The sequence below is a fragment of the Suillus subalutaceus genome (genome assembly GCF_016647625.1).
Source record: "Suillus subalutaceus strain FC151 chromosome Unknown DFJ58scaffold_42, whole genome shotgun sequence".
NCBI classification, from domain to species: domain Eukaryota; kingdom Fungi; phylum Basidiomycota; class Agaricomycetes; order Boletales; family Suillaceae; genus Suillus; species Suillus subalutaceus.
Window position 1 is genome coordinate 1 of NW_024540291.1, and position 14,330 is coordinate 14,330.

The 14,330-nt window shown below is 48.8% G+C and overlaps 2 protein-coding genes across 2 annotated transcripts; one reads left to right on the forward strand and one right to left on the reverse strand.

Moving 5' to 3' along the window:
* Window positions 1–6,428: 6,428 nt before the first annotated feature.
* On the forward strand, window positions 6,429–7,438 carry DFJ58DRAFT_913528 (uncharacterized protein; the record flags this gene model as incomplete). Its single annotated transcript, XM_041395332.1, has 6 exons — window positions 6,429–6,453; window positions 6,527–6,618; window positions 6,847–6,936; window positions 6,980–7,007; window positions 7,072–7,213; window positions 7,267–7,438. The coding sequence occupies 6 exons, from the start codon at window positions 6,429–6,431 to the stop codon at window positions 7,355–7,357; spliced, it is 468 nt and encodes a 155-aa protein (XP_041244716.1). The 3' UTR covers window positions 7,358–7,438.
* Window positions 7,439–7,933: 495 nt separating this feature from the next.
* On the reverse strand, window positions 7,934–9,709 carry DFJ58DRAFT_783668 (uncharacterized protein). Its single transcript, XM_041389912.1, has 4 exons — window positions 9,327–9,709; window positions 8,939–9,250; window positions 8,690–8,854; window positions 7,934–8,591 (listed from the first exon to the last, which is right to left on the reverse strand). Exons 1-4 carry the CDS (start codon window positions 9,618–9,620, stop codon window positions 8,364–8,366), a joined length of 999 nt encoding a protein of 332 aa, XP_041244717.1. The 5' UTR covers window positions 9,621–9,709; the 3' UTR covers window positions 7,934–8,363.
* Between the last annotated feature and the right edge of the window lie 4,621 nt (window positions 9,710–14,330).

A 14,330-nucleotide genomic window follows, 5' to 3' on the forward strand; every position in this document is an offset into this window, starting at 1 on the left:
TCATGCCATCCTATCTCGATATTAACGAGAAAATCTGTCGACGACAAACAGAAGATCATTTTCGTAACCTCCTTCATGAATGAAGGGAACGCACGCTACTGGAAGGAAGATTTCCTCAGACAAGCGCAAGACCCTAACAATAAACCACCGCAGGCCTTGTTAAAGGATACGGTACATGGACTGAATTCCTTGCCGACTTCAAAAGCGCGTTTAGGCCGCTTGAATCCTTCAGGAACAGCGCTAGCCAAGCTCCGTAACCTTAACAGGGAACCGAAACTTCAAGATTACATCTCGGAGTTCTTGATGCTAGCACGACGGGCAGGAATTCAAGGTGACGTCGCTAAGAAACAGTTTTTCTTAGACGGACCTCCACCAGGACTTGCTCGCTCGCCTCTACGGCACGGGCGATGTCTCTGACGATTTTGAAGTTGTCCCTCTCCACCTGTAATCAAATCTCGACAACTCACGCCTCCACCTGAACGCTATCAGAGCGCGCAACCAACCCCAGAAGAAGAAGAACTTCGGATCCAACCGATATGTGCCATCTAGAGACCCAATGCTATGGTAATTGATCGGCTTTCTGAAGAAGAACGCGCGGAACATTTCCGCACCGGAAAATGTTTTCACCTGTCACAAGACCGGACATCTTTTTAAGAACTGTCCGGAGAAGAAGAAAGGAAAGACTCCGGTACGCCGCAAAGAAGTAGAAAGCAGCGATGACGAAGAAGAAGAAGCAGAAGTCCGTCGTCTAACGAGGATTTTTGATATGGGAGACTGGATCAACGTCAGTATCTCTCGATGTACCCATAAGACTTGTACGAAAAGTTGGTGAACTGAAAAGAACTTCGAGTTCCCCTTTCCCTCATTTCGAAAACACGTCTGAAAACCGTTGAAACCACCTGCAGTTGTTGATTCGGAGCAGGCCGGGAACCTTTATCTCAGAAGACTTCGTCAAGAAAGCACAAGATCCGAACCCACGCCCTTAGGTAAACCTTTCCGGGTTACTACCGCCGATGGAAGCTATTCCAAGAGTGGAGATATACGCCGATACTGCGTTCTTACCGTCAAGGTTGACGAACGAACCATGATAGGGAAGTTTAATGTCACACGTCTTGGAAGAAGAGACCAGATTCTCTTGGGATTCCCCTGGCTACGGGCCATGAACCCGGCTATTGATTGGACAGCCGAGACTCTCATTCCTTTCTCAAACGGAAAAGAGTAATCAAATTGAAGAAGAAGTCGACAAAGAAAGGAAGAAGAACGATCTTCCACTTCTATTTCAACAAGAACCCATAGATCGAACTTGGAAGCAATCCAAACTTAGGAAAACACCAATCGCCGAAACCCCTGTCACTTATCCTAAGCAACCGTCGAAGAAATCGTTGACGAGGAAGCACCATCCGTTTCCCCTACCATTGATTCACTCCCTGATTACTCCCCATCCCCGACGAAGACGATGAGACCTTTGATACCAAGGAAGACGTCTGGACGCAAGAGAACTTTGCCGCACCAGTGCGAGAAGTCTCTATGTATAACCTAGATGACGACGAATTTCTGGTGGAATACTCCATTGACGCATCCGAACTCCGGGTAATTTCAAATACTACCATGGATACGCCATTGACCCCGGACGGTACCAGTCGTTCTGAACAGAACCCACGGTCAAACCTTTGCCACGGCCTACGGAATACGCGAAAGTTAGTAACAAAGCTCAGCAGTTCGCTCTAGCTGCGGGCTTAGAACAGAAGAAGAAAACTTTCGAAGAACTCGTACCCTCCTATCTCCACGACTTCGCTGATATCTTTGCTAAAGACGGTCTTAATCAACTCCCTCCTGAATGACCCGGTATTGACCATCGTATTGAAACGAAACCCGGATTCATCCCCAAAACGTCGAAAATCTATCCCCTCTCTATCGCCGAACGAACTGCTGTTAAAGCATTCATTGACGAAAATGTAAAGAAAGGTTTTATCTCGGAGTCTAAGTCACCACAAGCCAGCGGTTTCTTCTTCGTAGGAAAGAAGAGCGGAGATCTCCGACCCTGTCAAGATTATCGATATATCAACGATTGGACGATCAAGAACGCCTACCCCTTGCCGCTTCCTTTATCCCTTGTCGCACGGTTACATGGAGCAAAGTATTTCACCAAGATGGACGTCCGATCCGGTTATAATAATATCCGCATTCACCCTGATGATAAATGGAAAGCTGCGTTCACCACTGAATTCGGACTCTATGAGCCGAATGTCATGTTTTTCGGGCTTTGCAATTCCCCGGCCACGTTCCAAGCCTACATGAACCGTACTTTCCAACAGGAAATCAACGAAGGATGGTTAGTAATCTATATGGACGACATCCTCATCTTTTCGGATGACCTGGTTGAAACCTCACGCTCGTACCCGTCGAATTCTCATGAAGATCCGCGAAGAACGACTCTTCTTGAAACCAGAGAAGTGTACCTTTGACGCGCAAGAAGTTGAATACCTCGGCATGATTATTCGCCCCGGATGTGTAGCTATGGACAGTTGCTAAAACTGACGGAATCCGCGATTGGCCAACTCCATCCACTGTTAAGGAAACTAGATCGTTCCTAGGTTTCTGTAACTTCTATCGGAACTTCATCCCTCATTACTCCGATATCGCATGACCCCTTATCGACCTTACAAAGAAAGATAACGTCTTCCTTTGGTCTGCACCGTGTCAAGAGGCATTTAGAACGCTAAAGGAGTGTTTCCTAAAACAGCCTGTCCTTCGTAACCCTGATCCGTCTCGACAATTCGCAGTCGCCACCGATGCATCTCTTGTTGCAACGGGTGCTGTCTTACTACAGACAGATGAGAACGGCGTGTATCATCCATGTGGATACCTCTCCCAATCCCTGAACCCCGCTGAAAGAAATTATCAGATCTTCGATCGCGAACTTCTAGCCGTTATCCATGCACTTCAGGAATGGCGTCATTATTTGGAAGGAAACCCCCATCCAATCATTGTTTTCACCGATCATAAAAACCTCCTTTATTTCCGTACCGCGCAGAAGTTAACCCGTCGCCAAGCCAGATGGCAACTCCTTCTTTCTTGTTACGATATCGAACTTCACCACGTCCCAGGAACCAAGCTTGTCGCACCTGATGCCTTATCACTGTCGATCTGATCATGCACCCGACTCCATCGATAATGAAGATATGACACTCCTCCCCGATTCCATGTTTATTCGCCTTCTTGATCAAGAGCTCATGACTACTCTTGCAAACCCTGATCCTGATGACACCGACCCCATCTTCCAAGCCGCCTCCGATGCCTTGAATGGCCTTTGCCTTCCTCCCATGAAGTCGGCTCTCTCTGATTGGACGATTAAAGATGATGTGCTATTCTACAAAGATCGTGCCTATGTCCGTCCAGCCGGACGCCACTCTATTTTAGAACACACCCATGACCACGCCACAGCGGGACATCCCGGCCGTTTCAAAACCGAAGAACTGGTTAAACGCGACTTCTGGTGGCCGTCTATGGGGACCTACATCCGTAAATACGTTGAGGGTTGCGCCCTTTGTCAGCAAATGAAATCCGATACCCATCCAACGACACCCCCATTGGTTCCTATCCCTTCTTCGGTCTCGACTCCGTTTTCCCAAGTCTCTGTCGACCTCATCACCGATCTTCCCCCATGTAACGGGTTCGACTCTGTCATGGTCGTGGTAGACCATGGTCTTACGAAGGGGGTAATTCTCATCCCTTGTACGAAGACTATCACTTCAGAAGGCGTAGCAAAGAAATTCTTTAAATACGTCTACCGCCGCTTCGGGCTCCACGAGAAAGTAATCTCAGATCGAGGCCCACAGTTCGTATCCAAGTTCTCTAAAGCTCTTGCAAAACTTTTGAAATACGACATCGCCGCTTCCACCGCTTATCATCCGCAAACAGACGGTCAAACCGAACGTCTGAATCAAGAACTAGAAACCTATCTTCGAATCTATTGCCGTAACAACCCAGAAGAATGGGTTGAACATATCCCCATGTCCGAATTCATTCACAACCATCGCAAACACGACTCTCGCAATGCATCCCCATTCTTCCTCATGATGGGATATGAGCCACGAGCTCTCCCCCATGTACTCCCAGACTCCACTGTCCCCGCCGCAGAAGAGCGACTTCGTCTCCTTCAGAAAATACGAGAAGAAGCTATCTCTTGTCACAATCTTGCAATGCAGCGAATGGCTGCACGATCTTATGGAAAGAAGTACCAACCATGGAAAGTGGGCGATAAGGTTTGGTTATCTGGGAAGAATCTTATCACGCAGTTACCATCACGAAAACTCGCTCCGAAACGCTACGGCCCCTTTACCATCACCGCAGTACTGTCACCAATCACATTCACACTCCAGTTACCAAAGCAATGGAAGGTTCACCCCACATTCCATGCTTCCGAGTTATCGTCCTATCACGAAACCGAAATCCACGGTCCTAACTTCCCTGATCCTCCACCTGACGTCATTGATAACGAAGAAGAATACGAAGTCGAAGCAATCCTATCGCACAAGGGCACGGGTAAACGAAGACGCTATCTGGTATCCTGGAAAGGATATTCATCTGCCAGTAACGAATGGATTCCCACGGAAAATCTTGGCAACGCCTCCGCAATCCTCGCCGCTTATAAGAAAGCTCACCAGTTATAAGAATGGTCACGAAAAGATGTCTTTCTCAGAACTCCGCACTCTCCAGATTTGCCTCCTGCAACTTCAAATTCTCGTCCGACACATTGATAATATGTCCGAAACCCTTGCCACATCCCCATCCACTACGTCCGTTACTTTGACTGAAACCATTGAATCGCCAAACTATTTCACCATCCTTGACGACATCGAAACCAACACGCTATTCGAATCCGCCCTCCTTTCTGAGCAATACGCTATCGAGATAGATCGCCTCCTTGCTGAACAAGGGGCCCTCTCTAGCACGCTCCTCATTAACATTATTCGCGCCGCCAATCTCATCAAGCGTACCGCAGGCCTTCTCAGTGAAAGCGAGAATGATCAACGCTTCAAAGCCATTTTCCGTCATCTTCATATTCGCATTCGCAACTCTGCGATACGTCTCATGCCTGCCTCTACCAAAGAAGTTGTTAGAGAAGCCATCCATATCGTCACTGAACGAATTGCAACAAACCCAATCGCCAGACCGCCATCCCCTCACGTCGCAGTTCCCATCCCTCCTCCGGTTGAGACATTATCTCCCGTTGAGCATACGCCTGATGCTGTCACTCCTTCTGATGTACCGATCGTACCGTTTGCTCTTACTACTGCCCCGGTGGCAACCACCTCTCGCTCACGCTCCATTCGTCTACGACCCTCCAAACGCGAGATCTCCGTCTCCCCTCCCTCACGCAACAACACCCTACGCTCCAAAACACCATCCCCCCGCCTCCGCAATCGTCCTCCGTCACCATCGTGAAAACCGAACCCATTGATAACTTCAAATGTCGCTACTGTAAAGAATTCGGTCATCGTCACAAGAATTGCCCAACGTATTTCTGCCGCGTATGCCGTAACCTCGCGCCAGGGCATCTTTCGGTCTTTTGTAAAGACCTTAAAGGCGAGAAACCTATTCCACTAGTATGGACGGATGAAGGCTTCTACGAAGCTCTCGCTAAATGGGAGGCTGACAAGGACGCCGCCTTGGAACAGATCTCTATCGAAGAAGATGAGAGAATGTTCGTTCAATGCGCAGGTGATCGTGACAACTATGACGCTTACGATAACTTTGATTGTTGAAATCGGTGATTTTAACGATAATAACGGGGTAATGTTACAGTCAAGTACGCCCCTATTCATTTTCTTTCTCTCACATCATTGTATTACATCACGATCGCATCTTGCCGTCGCTAGATGATCTATTCTTGGTATCTCTGACTCGTCTTTATGATCTCATAGTACCGGCCCTAAAGTCGTTACCGTTCACTATATAAACTCGTCCTGTACTATGTAGTTCTTTACTTTAATCTTACTAGGTTTTACCTGGAATTTCCTTCGCTTAAGACCTCCAATCTTAAGTCGCATTGAACGTGATTCAAGTCGAGGACACTCTCCTAGACTTGTCTTAGAAACCATTGAACTTCGGTATACGCTGAAGCCTTGAACCGACCTTGGCCGATTACTCTTATCGAGTAGCCATACGTCAGAACCATCCTAGTTCGTAACAGATTATGAGTGCAGTGGAAGGCACTGTCCCTCTTTTAGGCTTTCGAACCACTCGCGTCTGAGTCAGTCTCGGGGGATTTTTCGGTCGGTCCAAGTCTTTGTCGTGGTTGATGTGCAGGTATTTGTAGTTAGTATTGTGGTGGACCGCACCGAGCCTCAGAATGGTTACGTTTTCCGCGGTTGCTTGGAAAGTATTGGATTTTCCAATGACGCACGGTGAACTGAATCTCCACGATGGAACCATTGGTGGTTGGACTTGGTGAGTTCCGAAAGTTCACAGCATTTTCCGGATTTGTATAATTTTTTTTTTGCAAATCGAATCGATCGATCAGTTCTCTTATCATCATCTCGAGTATCATATTTGCGATGGCAGCTAGGGTACAAACTTACAGTTGAGGACTTTTCATGGGCTTTGATGGGTTGCGTGAGTGATTCGCTAGTTTCTCCATGCCAGACAATGACCTCTCCATCTCTATTGACATTGCTTGCTATGAATTGCCGATCTCATGATACAGCCAATCTCGATTCTCGACACCCTGCTGCTATGCCTTCCATCTTCCTCAACACAATACCTGTCTCCAAGTCCCACAGACGAAGCATCCGCCGTCTTCTCGTCTTTTGACCTACTTACCTAATACTAATGGTGCCACAGCGGTGTCCCACTCTCAGGATGTGCGTGATCTCGTCATTTGACCTGCTTACTAACGCTAATGGTGCCGCGGTTGCGTCCCACTCTCAGGAAGTGTGTGATCTTGCCTTTTGACTTGCTTACCCGACGCTGACAGTGCCCTGGCCATGTCCTGCTCTCACATGGTGCGTGATCTCGTCCTTCGAGCTTCTTAGCAGACGCTGACGGTGCCACGGCCATTACTTTCAGGCCCTCTGCTTAGTGTTCCCCCATCTTTCGTGCTCTACCATCAATGTAACTCAGCACTGAGCTTCTGCCATCTATTGTCAACGGATTCATGCGCACGTTGCTTCCGGTGCCCTTCAGTGACCCACGCAGTTCATCTCATCTAGTATGTTCTCGTTGTATTGGTTTTCTCGCTATTTTACTGACCGTGTATTGCAGTGGCTCCAAGGCCAACGTGGTGTGCGATCTCGAGACGGACGAGGCGTTGATGTTTATTGACATTGACGCAATGCCAGAGTCGGAGGAGTAGTAGGTGACGAGCGCTAGTAGTAAAATTGACTAGGATTCGCCTGAATTTGATTTTTTCGCGATGTTCGAATTGGATCTAATGTGTGATTTATACTTTGGTATTGTAGTAATTAGGGTGAATTGTCTACAATTGGGAGGGGGACTAAAAAAATCAGTCATATCAATCGAACGTATCGAATCCTCAACAATCCGCGAGAATTGTGTCAAATTAGGAATCACCGATTTCCCTGATGTAAGCTCAGCGGTGCAGCTCACTAGATTCCACTTGCACCCATATATAGTTCATTTGGATCACATACTAGCCCTGACATTAATGTTGTGGATGATGCAACTTTCAGGGCAATGATATCTCGTGTCAACCCTTTGCAGCCGTTTTACCGAACTGACTCGGAGTTGCTTTGCGACGTTTTGTAGGCTACGTACGCCTGACACTTTCTCATGTCTACATCGCCTGGATCCTAATCGTGTCAGTGTTTTACGTCGTCATTCGAGTGATTCAAATCGTCCTCACCCAATCCCCTATTCTACGACGGCCCGCATAGACAGTACTCACGAGTCTACCTACCACCCACCAACGTAGCTCACCAACGAATTGTGGTGTACACACATTGTTAATGAGTAAATGTGCCCAGACAAACCAGCGCGGACATTAAAAATGAAGACAATGTTCATTGCATGCGATTGTGTCATGGATTAACGACCAAAATGAGAATGAACGTGCGCAGACAGACAAACGAGTGTATGAAAATGAAGACGATGTCCGTGGAGGAAAACGTAAACATAAACGATGACCAAGTCCATGCTAGTATTTAGATGAGCATCGGAATCTAAAGGAATTAAGCGATGAATTGGGGAGGATAGATGTACCTGGGCACCGATATCTATCTATCAGATCTATATTGAAATTGAATGCGATATGCACTTCGAGTGAGAATAATGCGGGCATACGTACGAATTTAGAGCAAAGCAATGCAGGGGGCGGAACGCATACCAGCACCAACGTCCTCCTACAAACTAAACACTCCCGCAGCCCTCCTCCTGCTCTGAACAGGATGAACGAGCACCAAACTGATTCCAAGACCCACAGTCAACCCAACACTCGTGCTGATCAACTGGAGCGCGGTGTTGAACCCGCTTGAATAGGAGGAACTCGACCCTGAGGTTTGATCAACGACGAAGTTGAACAGTCCGCCGTTGCCTAGGCCTGAAGGGAGTTGGAAGAGTATGCCTGTGATCTGCGTGTGTGCATTTGGGTTGTGATGCGAGTGTGGTGCGCGTGGTGAGAGTTTTGTCAATTCTTCGATATGAGAAACACGAGAAAAAAAGAACGCACCATAACGGCAAACGCATTCCCCTCAAAAAACCTCCCGTAGAGATTCGACACCAACCCCACAGCAAACGCCCCAACAGCAGCTGATATATCGCTCTGGTTCGGGAACTTGATGCCAACGAAATGGTTCGTCACCCATCCTATGCATGAGATGGCGACTAGGAGAAACTAGAAGGTGTCTGAATCAGTATCAGCTCAAAAGAGGTTTGACGTGTCAAACGGGACCAAAACCAAACCAAACCAAAAACTCACCAACTCCCTCCTCCCAATAACAGCCCCAAACCTCAAACTCAAAAACAGACTATAACACGGCACACTCAGGAACGCCCACCACATACTCGGGGTGCGCTGCCACCACCCGCCTTTGGGATCGTGGCTCGAGACACACATGTAATCTATGCCTCCTACTAGGGGTTTCCCGAGCATTGCTTGGTAGAGCTCAGCTCCGATGGCCAGCCCGAAACCGAGGAAGAGGCTGTACATGAGGGCGTAGCAGAGACGGACTGAGCCTGCTATTAGGGAGCGGGAAGATATTTCGAGGGAACCATTTAGGACTATGAAGCCCTGAGGGGTTTGTTAGTGGGATGCGATGGGAAGGAAGGAAGCAGGGTAAGGAATATGAATCAAAGTCAAGACTCACAGGTAAAATCAAAACCACACTACTACTAGCAACAGCCTCATAACAAATCCTCTGCGTACTAGCAAGCACAGCGCTCACAAAGCTCAGAAGCGTGGCAACCGTGATCTCAAACACGTTTCCATACAGCTCATTGCGCACGCTGAGAAGTTGGATGGTGACGAGGAGCGCACCGAGGGGGAAGGAGACAAGAGAGTCAATGAAGCTCCCGTTGAAGCTAACGCTGCAGATGCTGCTGCTACACATCCCGCCAAAGAATATGAGTTGTGGGAAAGAGTAGATGGGCTTTTTGCGCATTAGGGTGTCGAGGGCAGTGTTGGCTTCGGATACGGAGATGACGTCGTGGATGACCTGTGCGTTTGTGGTGATACGTTGGTTTTGTTGACGAGATTAGTTTGCTTAGCATTCAAATGGAAAAGAGACACATACATCCCAATACAGCCCATGCGCATCCCCCAGCTTCCCCAAATCCAATGCACTCGCCTGTCTAATAAACTTGACGTGACTTGTCCCCGTCGCGTTGTCTTCGAAGCTGATCCACATGACGTCAGGGAGGTATAGACAGCTCATATCGAGCTCGAGAACACGCGCTGTGCTTTGGATCTGTGCGACGAGTCTGTGTGAAGGACCCCCGAACATCATCATTGCACGGGCTAGTTTGAGGATAAATTCTTGGCGTTGGAGGATGGCTGCTACGTGTCGGGTTATCTGTGGGGTGGGTGTGAGTGAGGTGAGGTAGCTGGACGTGAACGAAGGAAGGAAAGGGAAAAAGAAAAGAAACGCACGTAAACCTCCGCCCTTTTCCTCTTCCTCCTTTCCTCCTTTCCCCTCTTCTCCCTCTCTTTTCTTTCTTTTCTCTCCCTCTTTTTTCTCTCTTTTCTTTCTCTCTCCTTCTGCTCCTCCATCCACTTCGCAACGAAATAGTCGTCATCGCCTCTACCGTCCCTTTCCTTATCCTTTTCATCAGGCGAACCAGCAACACTACTCGCCCTTGTTCCAGTCCCACTAGTCCCAGGTGTAGAAGCCCCACTCGCACTGACTGGATGTCTTAAAGGCGTCCCGGGTAAACTCAGCAAAAACCCCTTGAGGTGCCCGCTAGGCAAGTGGTGTGGAAGCGGGAGATCTTTCAAAACACCTTTCCAGTGTTTCGACTTTGATTTCTTGGTGGAGGTCGAAGTCGAGGTTGGGGAGAGGTTTGGTGGAGTTGATTCAGAGGGGGTAGAAGTAGGAGTAGAAGTAGAAGTAGTCACGGTCGTCGGAGGAGCGAGTGTATCTGGTGAATCCTCATCATCATCCTCCTTGACATCTATCACTTCTTCCTCGGGGTCTATTGTTGCATCGCTTTGCGATTGGATAGCAGCTTTAGAATCAACTTCCCCTTCACCCTCGTGGTCCTCCTCGACACGCCCACCGACCCCCCTCGTAAAATCAGTATCGGTGCTCTTCGAACGACGGGGGAGATGAAGGCTGAGACGGGGAGGTGTTGGTGTTCGTTGTGTTCCCACTCCCTCCGCATTCCCTTCCCCAGCCCCCTCCCCCTCAAAGCCGTCCTCAAACCGATACCTAACAAGTCCATACCCCCTCTTCGTCTTCAAATCAGGCGCCAACCCCAACTGCATCGGGGCAGCAGCACCGCTCAATGTCCCCGCACCCGTAATGAGCGCAGCCATACTTGATGGGCCTTTGTCTTTGGGTTTGAGGGAGGAGAGGAGGGAGACGGTGCTGCTTGAGGCGGAGTGGATGGTTTGGCTTAGGGTTTGGGAGGGCGGCTTTTTGGGTTTGGATTCAGACTTGGGGCGAGAGGTAGAATGGGAGAGCCATGGACGTTCGGGATTGGAGAGGTCTGACTCGTCTTCGCTACGCGCGGGATCGTGCTCATCGTGCTCCTGGCCGTAGAGTGCCAACAACGCACTCAGCACGCCAGAACCTAATTTCGGCTGGGAAGGATGTGCCGGAGGGCGAGATTCGGGGTCATAAGGACCGCGTGATTGTGCGTAAGGTGGGGGATGATGAGGGGTAGGAGCTACTGAGGGGGGAGTACGGAAATGCCACCATGATTTCTTGGGTGGTTGTTGCGGAGTTGGATGGCGTTTTTCTTCTTCGACTTCGCCGTCTGTATCACGGTTCTCTTTTTCAGAGTCGGGTTCTGGTTCTGGGACCCGTGATCGTGATTTAGAGCGGTGACGACGACCGAGGATACCCCATCGTTTAGTGTGCGCTCTGACGACGCCTGCCGCTTCGCGCACGGCGAGGTGTTCGACGCGGCCGTCTGCTGGGAATTCAGAGTCCCCGCTTGCTTGTCTTGAAGAGAGAGGGAGGCCAGCACTTTCTAAGGGGTCAATAAAGACTTCGCCTGGCAGGGCGTGTGTACGGCGTGGGAGGAACGGGGTAGAAGATGTAGGGGATGTATGCACGGTCGAAGGTGTGCTTGGGGGATAGATATGTACGTCTGCCGTAGGGGCCATGACTTGGGCAGATGGGGAATGCGTAGGAGAGGAACTTGAACGGTGGCGCTCGAGTGCGTCTTTGAGTGTTTCAAACGCGTTCGGCTAGGCGTTTGATGTAAGCAACGGTTGAAAATAAATAAGAGGGTACTCACGTCCTGAGCCATCTCGTCCAGTGCGTGTGGACTGACTGGTTCTGGTTCGTGGACATGTTCTGTGCTTGCCCATTGTACGCGACGGGGAGTACGTGTGCCAGGTGTTGGCGACATGATACTAACTGGCATCGTATTAGAGCGGTGAGGCGACGGTGAAGACATGAAAGAAAAATACGGACCCGCCGTTGATGATTATTTAGTGATTATTCAAATGGGACTCCACGGAATTGCAAAATGACTATTAAGTTGCGAGGTTCGCGTCGGTTACGGCCACCGTCGCCGACGTTGACACCTAAAGGAAATATCTTAGCTCTCATAGTTTGGTCTACTGGACTTAGTACTTGAGGAAGAGGTGGACGTAACGTAACCAAGCTAGTCGCTCACATGATGTCATTCACACTCCACTTAATGAGTACTACTTGCGGTCTCCACTCTAATTTAATTCGTACCCTAATACTTGTTACAAGCACATTCAAGAAGTCTTCCATGTACGTCAAAGCGCCACCAACGCCGTGCCCGCACATGTTCGGGCACGCGGTTGGTCATTCAGACCCATTCGTCTCCCCAAAAAGGTATCGGACATGCGACTCATCGTTATCATGACATTGCACGCTATAGCTAAAGACAAGGCCCCACCTTTAGTTGCACTAGGTAATCACTTTATCCTGGCAAGACAAGAGACGGAAGGCCGAAATCTGTAGTGGTGCATAGTATTTCTGTACTCGTAGTCGTGTAATCTGAGGTCCACATGTTCGCATCCGTCGCGAACGCATGACCGAATTCATCAGCGTGTACACATATGTCGAGAAAGGTAGCTTCAGTTTCCCCAGTTGCCACAAATTCCAGATCTCACCGAAGCGAGTATATAAGGTTTGCATGATGTTGACGGGAGAACTTGAACGAGAAAAGGATATTACATAATGTGTAGATCTCATGGAGCAATTTCGTGCTCCTCTTAGCGCTAAGCATTGAAAGCAGATCTGTTGTCTAAATTAGGGGAGAAACCTTTACTAGACGACTCACGAGACGCTTGGTCAATGTTTGCATGTGTTTGTTTGTTGCCTCTCTTGAAGTTCGGGTTATCAATCGGTCGACTTTACAGGTGATTTGAATTAATGGGACTCGCACTCCACGAAACTCATGTGCTGAACACTATTTGCAGCTTCTACCCCAAATGAAGGGACCGCTCCCTTCTGTCATTGCGTTGCAGGCCACTCCTTCCGACATCGAGCTCCTGCTACTTCGTTCCACAGAGTGGATGACGTTCCAGGACTGCGCTGGAAGAAGCCACCTTCATTTTGCGGTACTCCCTATGTAAGCTTTTTGTTGAGGTTCCACTATCATGGCTTAATCCATGGCTTCAGGTGACGAGAGGATTTCACTTGCCAAGAACCTTGTGGAGGTGCTTCCCCGTGAACTCGCCTCCATCGACCAATTTGAGGAACGGGTCACAGAATACCTTCACTACAGGCAGTTCTTCACGATCTGTGACAGTCTTGACCACGTTGTTGAGTGTTAGAGTCTACAGGCGTCGATAATGAACCAGGATACCAGAGCTGCTTGGTTAAGCGACTACAAGGGACTTGTCGACTAGGCTTACGACGCCGTTGTGAAACTGCTCACCTCGGATTTGATGATGCCGTACGAGACAGGAGATCGCCGTTCTCGCCAGTTAACCCGCGTTCAGCAGATATACGTCCCCGAGCTTATACTGCGATTGCATGACATGCTTTACGCCTCTCGAAAGCATGTCCAAAGTAAGCATGTCTTCGTATGCAGTGCCTGCAGTCCTAATACATCTTGGACAGGAATCTGAAGCGCGCATTGGAGTTTGCCAACATTAATTTGCGGATTTGAGGTACAAGCTACATGATGATTTCTTGCATCTTGATGGTCGGAGGCTTGGGGAGCACCTTGACGCTGTGCGCCGGACGACGATAACTGGGTTGGAAGGGGGTGGATTGGATCCCTTGTATCGTAATCACATGTTTTCGACATATTTTTTCTCTATCTTTATATGACGCCCTTGTTGTATCTATGACCTTGTATATGGGCAGTGAGGTTCTGGCGCGCCCCCTTGTACTCATGTAGAAAGGATGATCGATAATCTCTGCATTCTACGTGACACGAAGACTGAGTAACAGAGAGACGCATCGAAGAGGAGTCATACACAAGTCCGTGGGTGTAACTACACCAGACAAAGGCAAAGACGAAGCATACCTCATTGTTCATCATCAAGATACATTTGCAGAAAGCAATATATAAGAGCAAGGCAGGTTTGACGTACAATAATGCATGGGAAAGAAACAAAAGTATCGTGCAGACATGATCTAAATAACTGAGATATTGGTAAGACAGCGGGGAATGAAAGGGATCAGGATCACAGAAAATAGCGAGCGAACCTCAAA